This window comes from Chiloscyllium plagiosum, unplaced genomic scaffold, assembly GCF_037043375.1.
Source record: "Chiloscyllium plagiosum isolate Xiang-an unplaced genomic scaffold, Cpla_swu_hap1 HiC_scaffold_2, whole genome shotgun sequence".
Classification (NCBI taxonomy): Eukaryota; Metazoa; Chordata; class Chondrichthyes; order Orectolobiformes; family Hemiscylliidae; genus Chiloscyllium; species Chiloscyllium plagiosum.
The window spans coordinates 73330545-73348472 of NW_028270140.1; the positions used below are offsets into that span (position 1 = coordinate 73330545).

Genomic DNA, 17928 nt, shown 5'->3' on the forward strand with positions numbered 1-17928 from the left:
AAAGAGGTAGAAAGGCTTAACAGAGATTTAGGAAGGCAATTCTAGCCTTTGTACTAGAGATGCCACCTCAAAATAGTGATGTGATTAAAATCAGAGACATTTAAGAATAAAAACTATTGGTGGAGCACAGATATCTAAAAGGTTGTCAACGAGGAGATTAGAGATGGGGAAAAGCAAGAATATGAATGGGTTTATAGTATAACCTGGTGTTGAGAAATTTTTAACTTTGTAAATAAGCATTTTTAAAAATTGTCTTCAGATGGTGAATCTGCTTAGTCCAGGAACAGTTGTACATACATGTTCAGCACTCAGTATCCATCAGTGTTACACAACTGCTCATATCAGCGAGTGGGCACTTCTATAGCTTTGTGCCTGCACAAAATGACATGGCTTAATGCCTGTAGATCAGGAAACAGTCCTGTCCACCACTGGCCCATGTTCTCTGCTGCCTCTCACTTGCTCTTTTTTCAATCACAAGCAAAACATTTACTTTATCAAAAACATCTTTCTTCTCTGGATTTCAGATAGTTCATCAAAAGGTTTTTGAGCATTTTCCTCATTCAATTAAAACAAATTAAGTTTTTGTAAAGCTAAACATATTTCAAGTTGTTAAATGAGTTAGTGGTTACTGAAGTTTGAAACTTAAGCAAACTTATATTGTACATAGTTAAATCATAAACATTGGATTCAATAACTCCTCCACTTTCACACAAGAAAACATTTTTGACCCACAAAAATTTGTTTAAAATGTTTTAATATGTAATTTCATATATTCATACATACAATAAGACAATCAACTAAAAAATTATAATCTAGTTATGTTGTGACAAAATATAAGAAATTAAAGCCCTATTTTTTGTTTAACCTTTATTAGATCTGTGCCCTCTACTGTTAGTCTGCAAACTCAGCCTTTTAAAATCAAGTCTTTCCTGAACTTTATGCTAAGAGAGTTCAGTGAGACTAAACAGAGGTGATGGGTGAACATGTCATGTTTGAAAGGCAGAGTTTTGGTAGAGTAGAAGCTCAATGGAAGATAGTCAGGAGAGCATTATAACAGGCGAGTCCCAAGGTAACAAAGATCTGAAATGAGGGCTTCCAGTCAAACATGTGACTAGACATGTCACAGAGATGGTGGTAGTCGGGGATGGCATAGATATGTAGCTGGACACGCCAACTGAGAAGCCAAGAAGAAGCCAAGAGTGCAAACAAACAGTCAGATTCATTCATTTAGTCAGTCATGTCTTAAACACTGCTCAATGAGAGGGATGAAGTCAATGGCTCAGGAATGGAGTTTGCAATGAGACCTGTACCCAAGGGCTTTTGATGTTCCAATATTTGGTTGGAGGAAACACCTATTCAGCCAGTACTGGAGGTTGAAAATACAATATGCAATGAGCGAATGCAGAGGAGTTAAGAGAGGTGGTGGGGATGGCAAAATAAGATGTCATAAATGTTCTTGAAGGGCATGCTAGGTCAGTTTAAGTGTCATCTGAATTTAAAGGTGACTCCTTAAATTTCAAACCCTCACGTTGAGGGTAACAGCCCTTGAAATAGCAAGAACAGGGCATGTTTAAACTCAGTAATTCAAACGGCTCTGCTGAGTTTTTCCCCAGTGAGAATCTTGCCTGTCCCATTTCCCCTCCAGTCAGTCAAAATAATATTGGTCAGTACATCGGGGTTCCAGATGTGAACATTCGAACCAATTTTAAAATTTCTCCAGAGATGATACAACTTAGTGAAAAATCTGACTGTGGGTGTATGAATGGGCTATCAAGTAATACATTGATAGTTCCATATTTTCTCACTCAGTTTTCATGCGGAGGTAATTAACTGAATTAAATCCCCAACAAAAATCAAATAAGTCTTCATTATTATAGTTGTTATTTAATTTTCCAAGTTATTCATTGGTGCAAAATGTAGTGGTTTTAATATCCATAAATCAAAAGTTCAAAGTGAGGCCAACACACAATTTTTTAAAAAGTCTATTCATTTCTTGGACACTGCTTGTTGCCTCAATTTTCTGCTTCTACCCACCAACCAATGCATAAAATTTCCATAACGTTCAGATAAGAGGTAGTTCTGAGATATTGGAAAGAGGCCTGAGAAACCAAAATTAAAAAAAAAAGGCCATGTGATGTGCACCTTGTATTCAAGGTTTAAAATTCAGAGCAGAGCAATCTACAATTAATAGATGCGTACAAATATTCAGCTACTTGCAAATTAATAAATCTGTTTCTTTTAACCCTTCAATTTTCTCTCCTTCAAAATCTGTATCAACCATGCTCAGGAAAAGCATTCCAAATGCTAATCATTCATGACGAAAACCATTTTCCTTGTCACAAACTTCATCCAACTATGCCACTAAAATTTTCCTTAAAAACACTTAATATCTTCAGAGAAACAAAAAGGCTGCCAAGACACAGAGGAATGAACCTCTTTGGCGAGGCGGGGTAGGGGACTGGGAAAGTCTAAAAGTGCATAGGAGATTGGAGAAGTAATAGATCTCCTAGCCCTTCCAATCTGGGTTATCATTCAGTGTAGTCACTGATTGATCTCTCTCTTCACCACAGTTCCATATATCCAAAACAAAACTCTATTGATCTGTCCCAAGTATATTTAGGAACTGAGATGCCCCAGCCCTCTGGAATACGAGAATTCAGAGACCCACAACTCCTAGAATAAAGTCCTAAAATGGCTGACAGTCATAGTCATAGGGTCTGTTTCCATGCTGTACGACTCTTCGATCCAACCCGTCCATGCCGACCAGATATCCCAACCCAATCTAGTCCCACCTGCCAGCACCCGGCCCATATCCCTCCAAACCCTTCCTATTCATATACCCATTCAAATGCCTCTTAAATGTTGCAATTGTACCAGCCTCCACCACTTCATCTGGCAGCTCATTCCATACATGCACCACCCTCTGCATGAAAAAGTTGCCCCTTAGGTCTCTTTTATATCTTTCCCCTCTCACCCTAAACCTATGCCCTCTAGTTCTGGACTCCCCAACCCCAGGGAAAAGACTTTGCCTATTTACGCAATCCATGCCCCTCATGTAAGTGTATAAATCCTGTTAAGATTTGTTTTCCTAAAATGCAGCACCTCGCATTTATCTGAATTAAACTCCATCTGCCACTTCTCAGCCCATTGGCCCATCTGGTCAAGATCCTGTTGTAATCTGAGGTAACCCTCTTCGCTGTCCACTACAGCTCCAATTTTGGTGTCATCTGCAAACTTACTAACTGGACCTCTTATGCTCGCATCCAAATCATTTATGTAAATGACAAAAAGTAGAGGGCCCAGCACCGATCCTTGTGGCACTCCACTGGTCACATGCCTCCAGTCTGAAAAACAGCCCTCCACCACCACCCGCTGTCTTCTACCTTTGAGCCAGTTCTGTATCCAAATGGCTAGTTCTCCCTGTATTCCATGAGATCTAACCTTGCTAATCAGTCTCCCATGGGGAACCTTGTCAAATGCCTTACTGAAGTCCATATAGATCACATCTACTGCTCTGCACTCATCAATCCTCTGAGTTTTTTTGAAGAAGTAACAATCAAGTTTGTGAGACATGATTTCCCATGTACAAAGACATGTTGACTATCCCTAATCAGTCCGTGCCTTTCCAAATACATGTACATCCTGTCCCTCAGGATCCCCTCCAACAACGTGACCATCACCGAGGTCAGGCTCACCGGTCTATAGTTCCCTGGCTTGTCTTTACCGCCCTCCTTAAACAGTGCCACCACGTTTGCCAACCTCCAGTCTTCTGGCACCTCACCTGTGACTATTGACTATCTCAGCAAGAGGCGCAGCAATCACTTCTCTGGCTTCCCACAGAGTTCTTGGGTATACCTGATCCGGTCTTGCGGATTTATCCACCTTTACCCATTATAAGACATCCAGCACTTCCTCCTCTGTAATCTGGACATTTTGCAAGATGTCACCATCTATTTCCCTACAGTCTATATCTTCCATATCCTGATCCCTTATTCAGAGATTATTTCTGGATTCACCAACAAGGGAAAGACATCCCCTCAAGCCCATCAACATTTTCCAAGTTATATTTTAAAGTATCATGCTAATATTAATTATCTTGCCCGTTGATTTAAATCAGGGGCCTAGTTATGGGCACAAACCACCAACTAACCACAAGACATGTTTGAGTTTATGTAATAATTTGACTCTTAGCCATTTAGCTGCCATTTCTCACTGACAGTGAAATAGCAATCACCAGCAGGTGGTCAAGACACAGCATATACCAAATCACAGAATGCATTCAGGATAGCTACTTGGCTGAAGAATACTTGTGCATTGGAGCACATATATGCTACAAAATAGTTTATCACAATAATTCCAGGAACTGCTTGTCCAAAGATAGTTTTCTTTTGCAGATCATGCTGAAAGAGATGACCATTTTTCATCTGTTCTAAACATTAAAAGTTCAGGTCATTCTATAAATTTCTGGTAATATTTAAAAAAAAATGCTTTTGCTAAATTACTGAGTCACTCATTCTACTTGACCATTTAAATAAGATATTTATCCACTACTTAAATTTCTGCTACAAGTTGTCATTGGATTAGATGTTAAATTATGTATGGTTAATGCTAAGTAGGACCAACAGTACACCTTTCATGTTGTGTATAGTTAAAATGCCCTAGTCGGAGCCTTAGCACAGAAGTCATCATTTGGTCAACTCAGTCTCTGTACAGTGATTCAAATCAGACACTATCCCCTTCTCTATTCCTGCAGCCCTGAAAGTTCATGTCCTTTAAACGTTCCTTTAATTTTCCTTTGAAATCAGTGACCATCTTCACATCCACCACCCTCTCGGGAAGCAAACGCAGATGTTTACCACTGCTGGGCAAAGGGAATGTAACAACAATCTGACGAACCACAAGAATGGTTTATCAGAAATCGCAAACTAAGTTTGTCCAAGTACCAAAGGAGTTCAAAATGGAAAATGTCAAACTTCAGGTTCCTTAAAATACAGTTATTCATTTGCATTTTGACTGCCTGGCAGCAAATTCTAACATAAAAGACGGTTTTTGTAATTAATCTAGAAGCTAAGTTCAATGTTATGCCAAACAAAATGCAATGATTCAGATTGTCATAAATGGCTAGGCTGAGGCAATAAAAAAAACAATGCAAAAAAAAGTGTGAAAATATTTATCTTTACTTTGATTTCATTGCCTTGAATATAGAAACCTAGGAAATAGTAGTAGGCAATTTAGTCCTTCAAGCCTGCACTACCATTCATTGTGATCATGGCTGATCCTCTATCTCAATACCATTATCCCCTTATCTCGAGGCCTTTTAAATTGAAAAATCTTATTCTTGAATATATTCAGTGACTTGGCCTCCACATCCTTCTGCGGTAGAGAATTCCCCAGGTTCACTACCTTTTGAGCGAAGAAACTGTTCCTCATCTCAGTCCCAAATGTTCTACTCCATATCCTGAAACTGTGTCCCCTAGTCCTAGACTCTCCAACCACAGCAAACGGCCTCCCTGCATCTCCTATATCCAGCCCAATTAGAATTTTAAACGTTTCATTCTTCTGAACTCTGAATACAGGTCCATGTGAAATGCCAGGATATCCGATCAGCTCTACAATGTAGAGCAAAGCTACATTCTATCCATATTCTTCAGGCTTTAATTTTACTTGCAAATTGTGCAACCACCACTTTCCCTGCAAATAGCCACAAAATCAGTTAGAAAGTTAGCTTTACTTGGGAGAGCCTGGTGTGAAGGGAGAGACTATATTTAAAAAAAAGCTTTTGTAATGAGATTGGTTGTTGGCTAATTCAGTGGTCGTTCCTCCACTAAAAATTGTAGTTTATCACAGAGAGTGATAACCTGAATAGATAGTTCAGGTGTGCCAGAATTAAAAAAAGACTAATATAGTATGATTTATAAATGATTAAAGAATCTTAGATGTATTTCACCAACAAGACACACGTTAAAGCAAAGCCAAAGATGCTGGAAATGTTCTGCAGGGCTGTAAAGCATGAGACTGTTTAAGGTCAATGATCCACTATCAAAATCAATATTAACTGGAAATTGAGTTTTCTCAGAGAAGACATTTTGTCAAAGATTTTTGTACTGCAATTACCATAATAATTTGTAAGAATATCAATTTAAGTGGAAAACCAATATTTACACGGCATGAGAGAGAATGATGGTTGGTAGCAGTGTTGCCATAGAGAAAGTTCACCAATTAATAGTTGGTTGACTGTTTGCCACCAACCTTAATTTAACCTTCAAAGAGATGAAGTGACTGATTGATCAAGACACTGCCCTGAGAAAATGATCCAGTGAATCAGTGTCACTTATTTTGCTGACTTGAGAGTCAATGGTTCTCAGGGCAATGCCATCGTCAACCAACCTGTCTGGTTTGAAATTTAAAGCAAATGTAGCAGTTAACAGACAACGAACTATAATTTGGTGTACTCTCCATGGCAACACTTTACGAATCAGCACACTCATACAAAAATTGTTATTTTCCTTTAAATTAGTCAATTATCCTGATAAGCGCAAGAAGGGAAGCTTTGACAATGCATCTTTTTCGGTAAGATTAAAGTTCTGCAATATTCCAACTACTCTCTATAACCAGAAATGCTAAATCAAAAATCATTTTTCTACCAATGCCACCAAATCTGCTGAATATTTCCAGCATCTCCTGAAAACCTAGAGGTCTACATTTCAGAAATACAATGCAATGTTAAAACCAAAACACAAATATTTTACACATGATGCTCCTTCATAAAGTCGATCATAAACTCTGCGAGTTTTTGAGCTTCTTCCACTGTTACAGCATTATAGAGGGAAGCACGAATTCCACCAACAGACCTAGCACAACAGATCATATGGAATTAATGCTATTTATACAAACATACAATAAACATCAGATCCTGCCTTTGAAAGAGACCCATTTACACAATTGCATATTCCTTAGTTATTAAACAGAATTCCCAAAGACTTCCCAAAGAAATATCAGAATCACAGTTCCACTAAGTTATATAATTTGTGCTGAGAGATTTACCTGTGGCCTTTTAATGATATCATGTTGCGTTTAGCAGCTTTGTCAAGAAATTCAGTTTCAAGAATACTGTCCCCATTAGCATTTCCAATGCGGAATGGAATATTCATTCTACTTCTGTAGATTGAAGCAGGTAGACTCCTAAGAAGAAAACAAAATATTGAGCAGAGTTCAGAATGACACCTCTCGATGTCAAGGTATCACTTGAGGGGGCATGGCATCAAGGAACCTTAGCAAATTGAAGTCAATGGCAGGGGTGGGGAGGGGGGAGGGGGGGGGGGGGGGGGAAATGACATGGAGAAGACTGGCTGGAGACATGAAAGGAAAATGGTTGTCAGCGACCGATTGAGCTTAACCCCAGGATATTACAGCAGAAAGTCCTTAGGGCAGAATCTGAGAATCAACCATGATCAGCTCCAATGACCAGCATCAAAGAACCAAATGGCCTGTTTCAGTTAAAGTTCTATGCCCTTCCCTCCATTATATTTAAAAAGTGTCAGAAGTGGAATGTTTGCACAATATCCAGGACCATTCATAATTCCTCTCATATTAAACCATTTGTGTTCCTTTGGAGCAAGATTGGGGACATTATGAAAAGTTATCAGGGACAAGTGGAAATGTTCTTTACTGAAGGGCAGAGCAAGTTCAAACAGCCAAGTGGCTTACTCCTCCACTGAATTCACATGTTCAGATTCGCACTCAGTGAAGGAGGGTTTGAGTTTGACAACAATTGGAGGCCTCCTTAAACTGGTGTTAACTCAGCAGTTCATCCATAGTATTTCCTATGTCGCTTGAAACCTCACCCAACTTTTACATGAGTAAGGAGGTGTCTGCACATGTAAACCAAACTCTATATGGAAACAGAGGTAAAGTCATAAGAATGAAAGTCTGGTCAAAAATTTCAGATGCCATGGTTCTCAATTATCAATGCAGTTTATCAAAAATAAGGAGGTTTTTCAGAACAAAATGAAAACTAACATTCAGATGAAAGCCATAAACGTAGAGGTGCTGGTGTTGGACAAAGTTAAACATCTCAACACCAGATTATAGTCCAACAGATTTATTTGAAAGTACAAGCTTTCAGGGCGCTGCTGGTTTGTCAGGTAGCTAGTGGGACAGGATCATAGGGCACAGAATTTATAGTAAAAGATCAAAGTATCATACAACTAATGTGATGTATTGAACAAACCTAGATTGCTATTAAATCTTTAAATCACTTAGAATAGAGTGCAGTGTTCCTTGACTGTCAATGAATCCACCCTCAACTCTTACGGTTCAGTGAGCAGAAAGAAGACTGGATCAGTTATACTAATACAGTACCTACAAAATAGGTCAGAATCCTGTACAGAGTACTTCTGGCTCATGAAGACCCATCTGCTATCTACAAGGCATAAATCAGAAGCGTGATACCTGGATCAATGCACTTCAAAAAAATCTTAAACCCACCAAGGCAAAGCAACCATCTTGAACAGTATCCTATACATCTCTAGCAAATCACTCCTCCACCTTTGGTGCACAGTGGCATTATTGTGCATCACACTGATGACACTCTCCAGCAACTGACAAATGGTTTTTCAACAGCACTTCCCAACCCAGAACCACTAGAAGAACAAGGGAAGCAGACAAAATGCGAGGGTGTGGGGACAGGCCAATATCACTGCAGCCATCCATGCCTGTCCAGCTTTCCTTTCCATTCTTCAAAAAAAAAAAAAGGAAGATTCAAGTCTACAAGTTGCTGCGGTCGGAATGCGGGCACTCGATAAATTGCAGGGGCAGTGGCTCCAATTCGCTCTACCCTCTGATTGATTTACTGTCACGTGTACCAAAGTATGGTGGAAAGCTCTCTTTAAGAGTAGTGCAGGCTGATCATAGTAAGGAAAGTACAGATCAAAGGTTGATAAAGAAAACTTGAGGCATACAATTATATTGCACAGGGCGTTCGCTAGGCACGATCAACATTAGCAAGATCAGCATTATTTGAGGTTAAAGAGTTCATTCATCAGTTTAATAACAGCCAGGAAAAAGCTAATCCTGAACTTGCTGGTGCGTGTACTCAGGCATCAATATCTCCAGCCTGAAAGAGGAGGGTGGGAGGGATCTTTGATGATGTTGACAGCCTTTCCGTGGCAACAATCCAGGTAAATGGAGTCCATGCACAGAAGGCCAACTTCTGTGATGGTCTGGGCTGTGCACACAGCCTTCTGTAGGTTCTTACTGTCCTGGGCAGTGAAGTTGCCATACCAGGCCATTATCCTCCCAGACATTATGCTTTCAAACGTACATCTGTAGAAGTTGATGAGGGTCCTTATGGACATGCCAAATTTCCAGGGCCGCCCAAGGTAGAGGAGGCAGTACCGTGCCTTCTTGACGCTCGCATCTATGTGGGAAGTCCAGGACAGGCTGTCAATCGTTATCACTGAGGAATGTGACACTCTCCATCCTCTCAACCTCAGCTCTGTTAATGTAGATGGGGGCGTGTTCTCCTTTTTTTCTGAAGTCAATAATCAGTCCTTTAGCTTTGCTGACATTCAGAGAGGTGCTGTTCTCACTGCACCACATCACCAAGCCCTCTATTTCTCTTCAGTGTTTTTACTCATCATTGCTAGAGATCCGTCATACAACGGTAGTGTCATCAGTGAACTTGTAGATGGCATTTGGCAATACAGTCGTGGGTGTACAGGGAGTACAGTAGAGGGCTGAGGATGCATTCTTGGGGGAGGAAGAGTGGGGCTCTGGTGTTGAGTGTTATTGAGGAGGATGTACTGTTAGATTTCAATCAGGTGAAAATAGATGAGTCATAAGGCTGAAAATCCAGTTGCAGAAGGTGGTGCTGAGACCAAGTTCTCAGTTTTGAGATCAGCCTGGAGGGGATAATGGTGCTGAAGATGGAGCTGTAGTTAATGACCAGGAGTCTGATGTAGATGTACTCATTATCCAGATGTTCCAGGGATGAGTGGAGGGCAAGGGATATGATGACTGCTGTAGACCAATTACATCAATAGGCAAATCGTAGGCGATCGAGGCAGGCTGGGAGACTGGAGTTGATGTGGGCCATGACCAGCCTCTCAAACCACTTCATGATTATTAGAGGTGCGATCCACTGGGCGGTAGTCATTAAGGCACTTTTCACATGCTTTCTTGGGTACTGGAGGGACAGTTCTGACTTATAGTCATCTTATGCTAACCCACAAAAAAAAACTCACTTGCTACCAACCTCATGCTATTTCCAGGACTAAGTTTAGTTTAAACATGGCAATTTAAAAAATGTTCAGAAGTTTAGTATAGTACAAAAGAAAACTTACACATAGAATCCATTGGATCCATCAATTACATTGTAAATCAGCTTTGACTTAGCAATACTGTTTTGTTCCATCACTTGAGCACCACCACATTTCTTAATCCATTGCAAGACCAAACCCATAATGTAAATGCTGAAAGAAAAACAAATCAGAGTTACTACATTGTACACATTTTGCAGACAGGGCAAGACGCCAGAGCAAACAAGACTAAAGATATTTTCAGCTTCACTAGATTAAAAACTAGCTGGTTCATTTACACTGAAACAGTTTCCACCACCCTTTCGGCAGGACCTAAGTTTAGACTCCATTCTGAGATGAACAAGCATATACATGCACATACTTGAAATGTCAAGTTCCAACACAATATAAAACTAGTCACCGTAAATAAATAAATAAAATACAATTAGTGCATGAATATGCTGGATTTTTTTAAAGCTAGAATTACAAGTGCCAACTTTGTGCAGGAATCCAAGTACAAAAAGATATTAATAGTAACAGCCATAAATTTTCAGAGACTTCATACCAGCTCTATTTTACTTCATGTCACTTATTTTCAGTGCTGTTAGGATAGTTCATAGTGTGCAGTAAGGAAACATGCCAAAAAGTGCTCAGGTTTTGCTATGGAGAGCATCAATGTGAGAATCATTAAGACATGCAAGAATAAGTTATTTTCAAGTTGTTGAATATGGGAGCTGGGGGAAACCGAGCAGGTGGTTACTCAAAACTGACAAGGTTGAAATAAACAAAAGGAAAATTGGACACTGGATGCAAAGTAAGCTGGTACAGTTTAAATTGGATATGGGGAAAAACAAATTTTTAGAAAAGATTAGATTAGATTAGATTACATTACAGTGTGGAAACAGGCCCTTCGGCCCAACAAGTCCACACCGCCCCGCCGAAGCGAACCCACCCATACCCCTACATTTACCCCTTACCTAACACTACGGGCAATTTAGTACGGCCAATTCACCTGACCCTGCACATCTTTGGACTGTGGGAGGAAACCGGAGCACCCGGAGGAAACCCACGCAGACACGGGGAGAACGTGCAAACTCCACACAGTCAGTCGCCTGAGGCGGGAATTGAACCCGGGTCTCTGGCGCTGTGAGGCAACAGTGCTAACCACTGTGCCACCGTGCCGCCCACTGAGGAAGGAAAATAAAGATCTGGTTGAGGCAAACCTCTAACTACTAATATCTGAAGATTTGACATCAAGAGTCTTTTTCCAGTTTATTGACAGTAATTTAAACATTTAGGGCATTTAAAAAGAGTTGAAGTGACAAGAGTTAACATAGCGTCATAAGGATATACTGCATGGAAACAGACCCTTTGGTCCAACTTGTCCATGCCGACCCGAGGACATTAGAAAGCCACAAAAGTATAAATTCCAATTTTACTTCTTTACCATGATATATTGGGAACTCAAGGGTTAAACATTCCACTGCTAAAAGGACTCACTGCAGTATCGATTGCAAACCTGTCCTCTTACAGAATGAGACGGGACATCGCAGCGGACTGGGGGGGGGGGGGGGGGTAGCTGACTCCCGGAGAACAGAATCCTCACACGTGGATTTCACTTGCAGCCTCAGCCAAAAAGTGTTTTTTTTCCCTGGACAAGACTGATGGCCTTGGCCATAACCTTATTAAGTGCCTCCTGTCCCCATTATCATGCTTCCCCTACCTATTAACATGGGCATGCGAATCCAACCATGAGAACAAAGTCCTTCAGTCTAAAATCTCTATCTATAAATATATGGTCATGAAGAATATGATAACCTGTTTCTGTAAACCATTGGCTAGTTATCACAGGAAATCGGCAATCACCGGGCATTGTAAAATTGTAATTACCAATCTTAAACAATGTAACAGCAATTAACTATGTGACTTGTCGACCTCTGTACAATAAAATTCCTATAAAATATTCTGCATTTGTGTGGAGCAGGGATTCGTTGAGAAGTGCCACCACAAGTAGACCACATGACTCCTTTGGGGTCACTGAGAATCTCTCACCAGCTGTCCGATAATAAAGCATCTACCGTTGTACTGAAACTTTTGTCTGGATTTGTGGAAAAAACTACTTCAGCAGACCAGATATCCTAAATTAACCTTCTTCCATTTGCCAGCAAGTGGCCCATATCACTATAAATCCTTCCTATCATATACCCATCCAGGTACTTTTTAAGTATTGTAATTGCACCAGCCTCCACCACTTCCTCTGGCAGCTCATTCCATACGCATACCACCCTGAGTGTAAAAGTTGCCCTTTCAGTCCCTTTTAAATCTTTCTCTTCTCACCTTAAACTTATACCCTCTAGTTCTAGACGCTCCCATCCCAGGGAAGAGACATTGTCTATTTATCCTATTCATGCCCCTCATCATTTTATAAACCTTTATGAAGTCACCCTTCAGCCTCTGACGCTCCAGGGCAAACAGCCCCAGGCTATTCAGCCTCTCCCTATAGCTCAAATCCTCCAACCGTGGCAACATCCTTGTAAATCTTTTCTGAACCCTTTCAAGATTCACATGTGTTTGAGAGTTTAGTTTGTATTCACTGTGCAACTGTAACAAGTCCAAATTCAACGCATTGCGAACAAATAGTGAAGCAGACACTGGAATGTTAATAAGCAGGATTTGGCAACTCAGCCGATCTTTTCTGGGTGCTGGCACCTAGCCAAATATTTATAGCTGCCCCAACTTGTTTTACCATCTACACATACAATACAGATCCACTAGACTTGAAAGCTTGGAAAAAGCTCTACGCTATATAGAAACTATGATCTCTGAAAATGAAATTGCAACATGGAACAGCTTATTTATCGCAAAAAAAACTATTAAACCAAATACCTGCACTTAACAATTTAGACATGCAAGATAAAATATAAACCACTTACCTATAGGTTGAAGGAGTATTGTAAAGAGAATTGCTGCTCTCTTGTACTTTATAGTCAAACACTATTGGACATTCCTTCAATGCAAATCCCAGAAGATCCTCTCTGATTATTACCACAGTCACTCCCGCACAACCAATATTCTTCTGAGCACCAGCGAAAATCAAACCAAACTGTTGAATAAGAGCATGCAAAATTCTATTAATTTTGATGCACTGCAAGCTTGGAAATTTGGATGCAAACAGCAAACAAAAGCTTAGAGAACTCCTTTCCTAACGGCACGGTGGGTATATTGACCACCACACCACCCTCTCCCATTCAGCACAACAGCTCAAGGCAGCAGCTCAACAGGCCTAAAGGCAATTAGGGAAGGACAATAAAAGTTGGCCTCGCCAATAATATCCCACTTCCCCATGAACAAATATAAAAGTTGATTAGTTAATTAAAAATTTCAGCAAATTGGATTCAGCTACCAGGTATTCTGACTGAATCTAAACATAGGTTCCAAAAGATCCAGGACTTCTGATGCAAGGGATAAGTACTCCAAGCCAAAGAAAAGAAATATTGCATTTATATATACACTGATGTAAACATTGTTATATCAAAAGCAAAGTATTTAAAATTAATGTATTTTAAAGGGGAGTGGCTTTAGAGCATTCTGAACAGGAATAACAAACAACTCTCTCAACGATGGTACCTATGTTTTTGAAACCAACGTGTAAGAAAAAGAATAAAGTCCGGAAAGCAAAATATAGGAAGCAAGTTTAAAAGTTGAACCTCAAAAGTAGAATCTCAGGATTGCTACCAATTCACATACTAATCAGAGTAGAAATAGTGAAAGATCTCTAGCATTTGTTGTTTGCAGTACAGATTCCAGCATCTGCAGTAATTTACTCCCACATTGTGTTTAATCAACTGCCACATCTCTTCAAGGAATGCCTACTCTGAAGAAGCTTTGCTCTTCCCTCAGACAGGGATCCCACCAGCTCGCTACATCTCACCACTGCCACAAACCACTCCCTCCACACCCCCTAAACTATTGCATAAATGCTGCCTCCTCCACAGTTCACTTCAGCTCTGAAAGAAAAAAAAAGTCATCTAGACTCAAAAGATGAGCTTGATCTCTCTCCATGGATACAGTCTGACCGTTGTGATCTCCAGCATTTGTTGTTTTCAGTTCATATGAATACATAACTGGTGAAAGTGTGCAAGGGGGAAGGTTTCAGATTCCTGGAGCATTAAAACCAGTTCTCAGGGAAAGTGTGACCAGGTTGCATCTAGGCAGGACTGGGATGGATGTCCCGAGGAGAATATTTGCCAGTGTGGTTGGGGAGGGTTTCAAACTAAAATGGGAGGGATAGGAACCTATTCATGGAGACAGTAGAGAAGAAACAACAAAAACAAAAGACAGCAGCATTGGCAGAAAAGACATTCTCTTCCTCAATGCAAAATAATGAGCAGGATAAAATTTTAAAAGATGACAATGATGTCCCCTAGAATCTGAAACTCTGCCCCATTTCTTGAGTACTTAGAGTCTTGTGCCTATTGCAAGTGCTTCACGTATTAAAGGTGTATGAATTAGTCACACAAATTACTATAAATGGGGGGTACGATGTAGTTGGGATTACAATCTTGTGGCTGCCGGGTGGCCATAGTTGGGAACTGAATATCCAGGACTTTCAGTTTTTAGAAAGTTAAAAATTCCAAAACACCAGGTTGTAGTCCAACAGGTTTATTTGGAAGTGCTAGCTTGCGGAGAGGTGCTCCTTCATCAGGAGCTAGTGAGGCAAGATCATAAGACATCAAATTTATTGCACAAGATCAAAGTGTCAGACAACTGATGCAATTGTTCCTAGATTGCTGTTAAGTCTTTCACCTTTTAGAATGAATTGCAGGTTTTGATTCATTAATATGTAAATCCCAGAATTTCTTTCAAGTCTATGACTCTAAGTCACATTCCCAAGATGACTTAAGGTTTTATAAAAAAAGGTGACATCTCAGCTCAGACAATGTGTTAAAGGTGTGAGATTAGAGTCTGCCTGTATCCCACATTTGCATCAGATTGGCTCTATTTCCAAAGTAGGAATTTATCAAATGTCGCATGGATTGGCCGCCTGCAGGTTGAGTGCCATGTGAACAAAATAGAATGTATCTGCAAATACCCCGAGACGTGTGCCACACACACACCACCCACACACACCACCCACACACCCCCTCTCACAGGCACATACTCCATCACACTCTCGCACACACACTCTCTCCCTCACATGCACACACACAGATAAGTTTATGGAGTGAATTTGCATTTGCAGATACATTCTATTTTGCTCAAAAAGGCACACAACCTATTTTAGAAAGGAGACAGAAAGTAGAGAATTTTAGACCCTTCGCCTGATATTGGTAATAGGAAAAATGCTAGAGTCTATTATAAAAGATTTAATAGCACAGCACTTGGAAAATAGTAACAGGATGAGACACAGTATGGATTTACAAAAGGAAAATCAGGTTTGATAAATTTATTGGAATTTTGAGAGGCTGTACCTGGTAGAGTTGTCAAAGAGCAATTAGTTGATGTGGTTTATTTGAACTTTCAGAAGCTGTTTGATAAGGTCTTGCACAAGAAATTGGCGTGTAAAATTAAAGCACATAGGATTGGGTGTAGTAGACTGATATCAATAGAAAACTGGCTGGCAGGCTGAAAATGAGGGAATACAAGGGTCTATTTTCTATTGGTAGTCAGTGCCCAGTGGAGTACAGCAGAGATCAGTGCTTGGAACCCAGCTATTCATAAATTACATTAATGATTTCGATGAGGGAACTAAATGTAAGATCTTACATTTTCAGAAGACTTAAAGCTAGATGGGAGGATGAGCTGTGAGGAGAACTTAGAGATGCTTCAGTGTGATTTGGACAAGCTGAGTGAGTAGATAAATACATGGGATAAATGTGAGATTTGGTCACAAGAACATGAAGGCAGATTATCAGAGTGGTGATGATTGAAAAAAGGGAGAGTCCTTGTATGCCTGTCACTGAATGTAAGCATGCAAGTGCATCAAGGTGTTGAAGGAGGCAAAGTATGCTGGCCTTCAAACAGGGAGGATTTGAGTATAGGAACAAAGATATCTTGCTGCAATTGTACAAAGCCTTGGTAAGGCCACACCTGAAGTATTGCATGCAGCTTTTAACTCCTTATCTGAGGAAGGATGTTCTGGCAATGGAGGGAGCATAATGAAGATTTAGCAAACTAAGTCCTGGGATGGTAGAACAGAAGATAGACTGAATCAGTTAGGATTATGTTCACTGGCATTTCAAAGAGTAGTAAAAGGGATTGGAAATCTCAGAAACTTATCAAATTCTAAAAGAAAAAGGGGGATAGACAGGGTAAATGCGAGAACAATGCTCCCAATAACTGGGGTGTCCTAAACTAGGGGCCACAGAACTAAACATACCGAGTAGGCCATTTAGGACTGAGATGAGGAGACATTTCTTCACCTAGGGAGTGTTAAGCCTGTGGATTTCTTGACCTCAAAGTGGTTGAGGCTAAACATTGAATGTTTTCAAGGAGGGGCTTGAAATAGTTCTTGGTGCTAAAGGAATCAAAGGGTATGTAGCAAAAGTGGGAGCACGATACCGAATGGCATGATCAGCCATACGAAGTGGTGGAGCTAAAGGGCGAAATGGGCGACTCTTGTTCCTAGATGAAGGGCTCCTGCCCGAAATGTCGATTTTCCTGTTCCTTGGATGCTACCTAACCTGCTGTGCTTTTCCAGCACCTTGAATCTAATCTCCAGCATTTATAGTCCTCACTTTTGCCTACTCTTGTTCCTATTTCATGTGTCTATGTGTAGTTACCTCAGCAGGATAGCGCAGGAAACATGACAACTAATTATACAAAACAACCTCCCCAAAAACAAAATAATGTTAATGACTAAACATTATTCAGCTTCTTCAAACTGCATTAGGATAATTTTTCTCCAGATAGCAGTAAACAGCTTGCCATCTCATCCAAAAGAGATCTCCAAAGTACTACTGAAAGATTGCTATAATGTTGGGAATTTCGTTCAGCTCTGAAACACCGGGAGGGGCGGCAGGTTGGGTCATAAGGATTATACCTTTAAGGAATGCATTAGAAAAGGCGGAATGATGTATTTGCTAAAACTGGCAGAAACCAATATTGAATCAATCATGTAATCAGCTGTCACTGGAAAAGTAGTGGCAATTCAATGTTTAAACAATAAAGTTCTATAGAGTCATTAAACAGCACTATCACCACAAAGTAATGGAACCAGTGAAATCAGATACATTCTTCAAACAAATCCTTTAGATATGTTGATCAATTTTAATAAGTACTGTGTTCTGGCTTGCAAAAATTCAATGATTTAATTTAAACAATAGCCTCTAGCATAAACATAAAAAGAACAGTAATGTTGAATGTTAAAATTTCTGAAAATTTAAAAGTGTGTAACAAATGCTCTAAACCTTGGATACAACTTGGCATCAAAATACACATGGAAAGGAATGTCATGGCTTGGAGATCACTATAGGCTTGCACATAAATGGAAATATCAGGTTAGGGAAAAATTGAATTTCTTAAAAAAGTGTGCAAAATTAAAGTAAATTGGTGAAGAAAACAATAAAAAGTTAAAAGATTGATTTGGCCCATCTCATTGCTCATAAATAACTAGTGTTCAAAGTTTGAG

General features: G+C 40.0%; 1 protein-coding gene across 1 annotated transcript in view; it reads right to left on the reverse strand.

Moving 5' to 3' along the window:
* Window positions 1–737: 737 nt before the first annotated feature.
* Window positions 738–17928, reverse strand: part of psat1 (phosphoserine aminotransferase 1) — a 53620-nt gene continuing 36429 nt past the window's right edge. The window contains exons 6-9 of the mRNA XM_043712634.2: window positions 13232–13401; window positions 10344–10472; window positions 7045–7182; window positions 738–6851 (exon numbers count right to left, since the gene is read on the reverse strand). Of these exons, the coding sequence (XP_043568569.2) occupies window positions 6746–6851; window positions 7045–7182; window positions 10344–10472; window positions 13232–13401 (543 nt within the window). The 3' untranslated portion in view covers window positions 738–6745. The remainder of the gene's footprint in view (window positions 6852–7044; window positions 7183–10343; window positions 10473–13231; window positions 13402–17928) is intronic.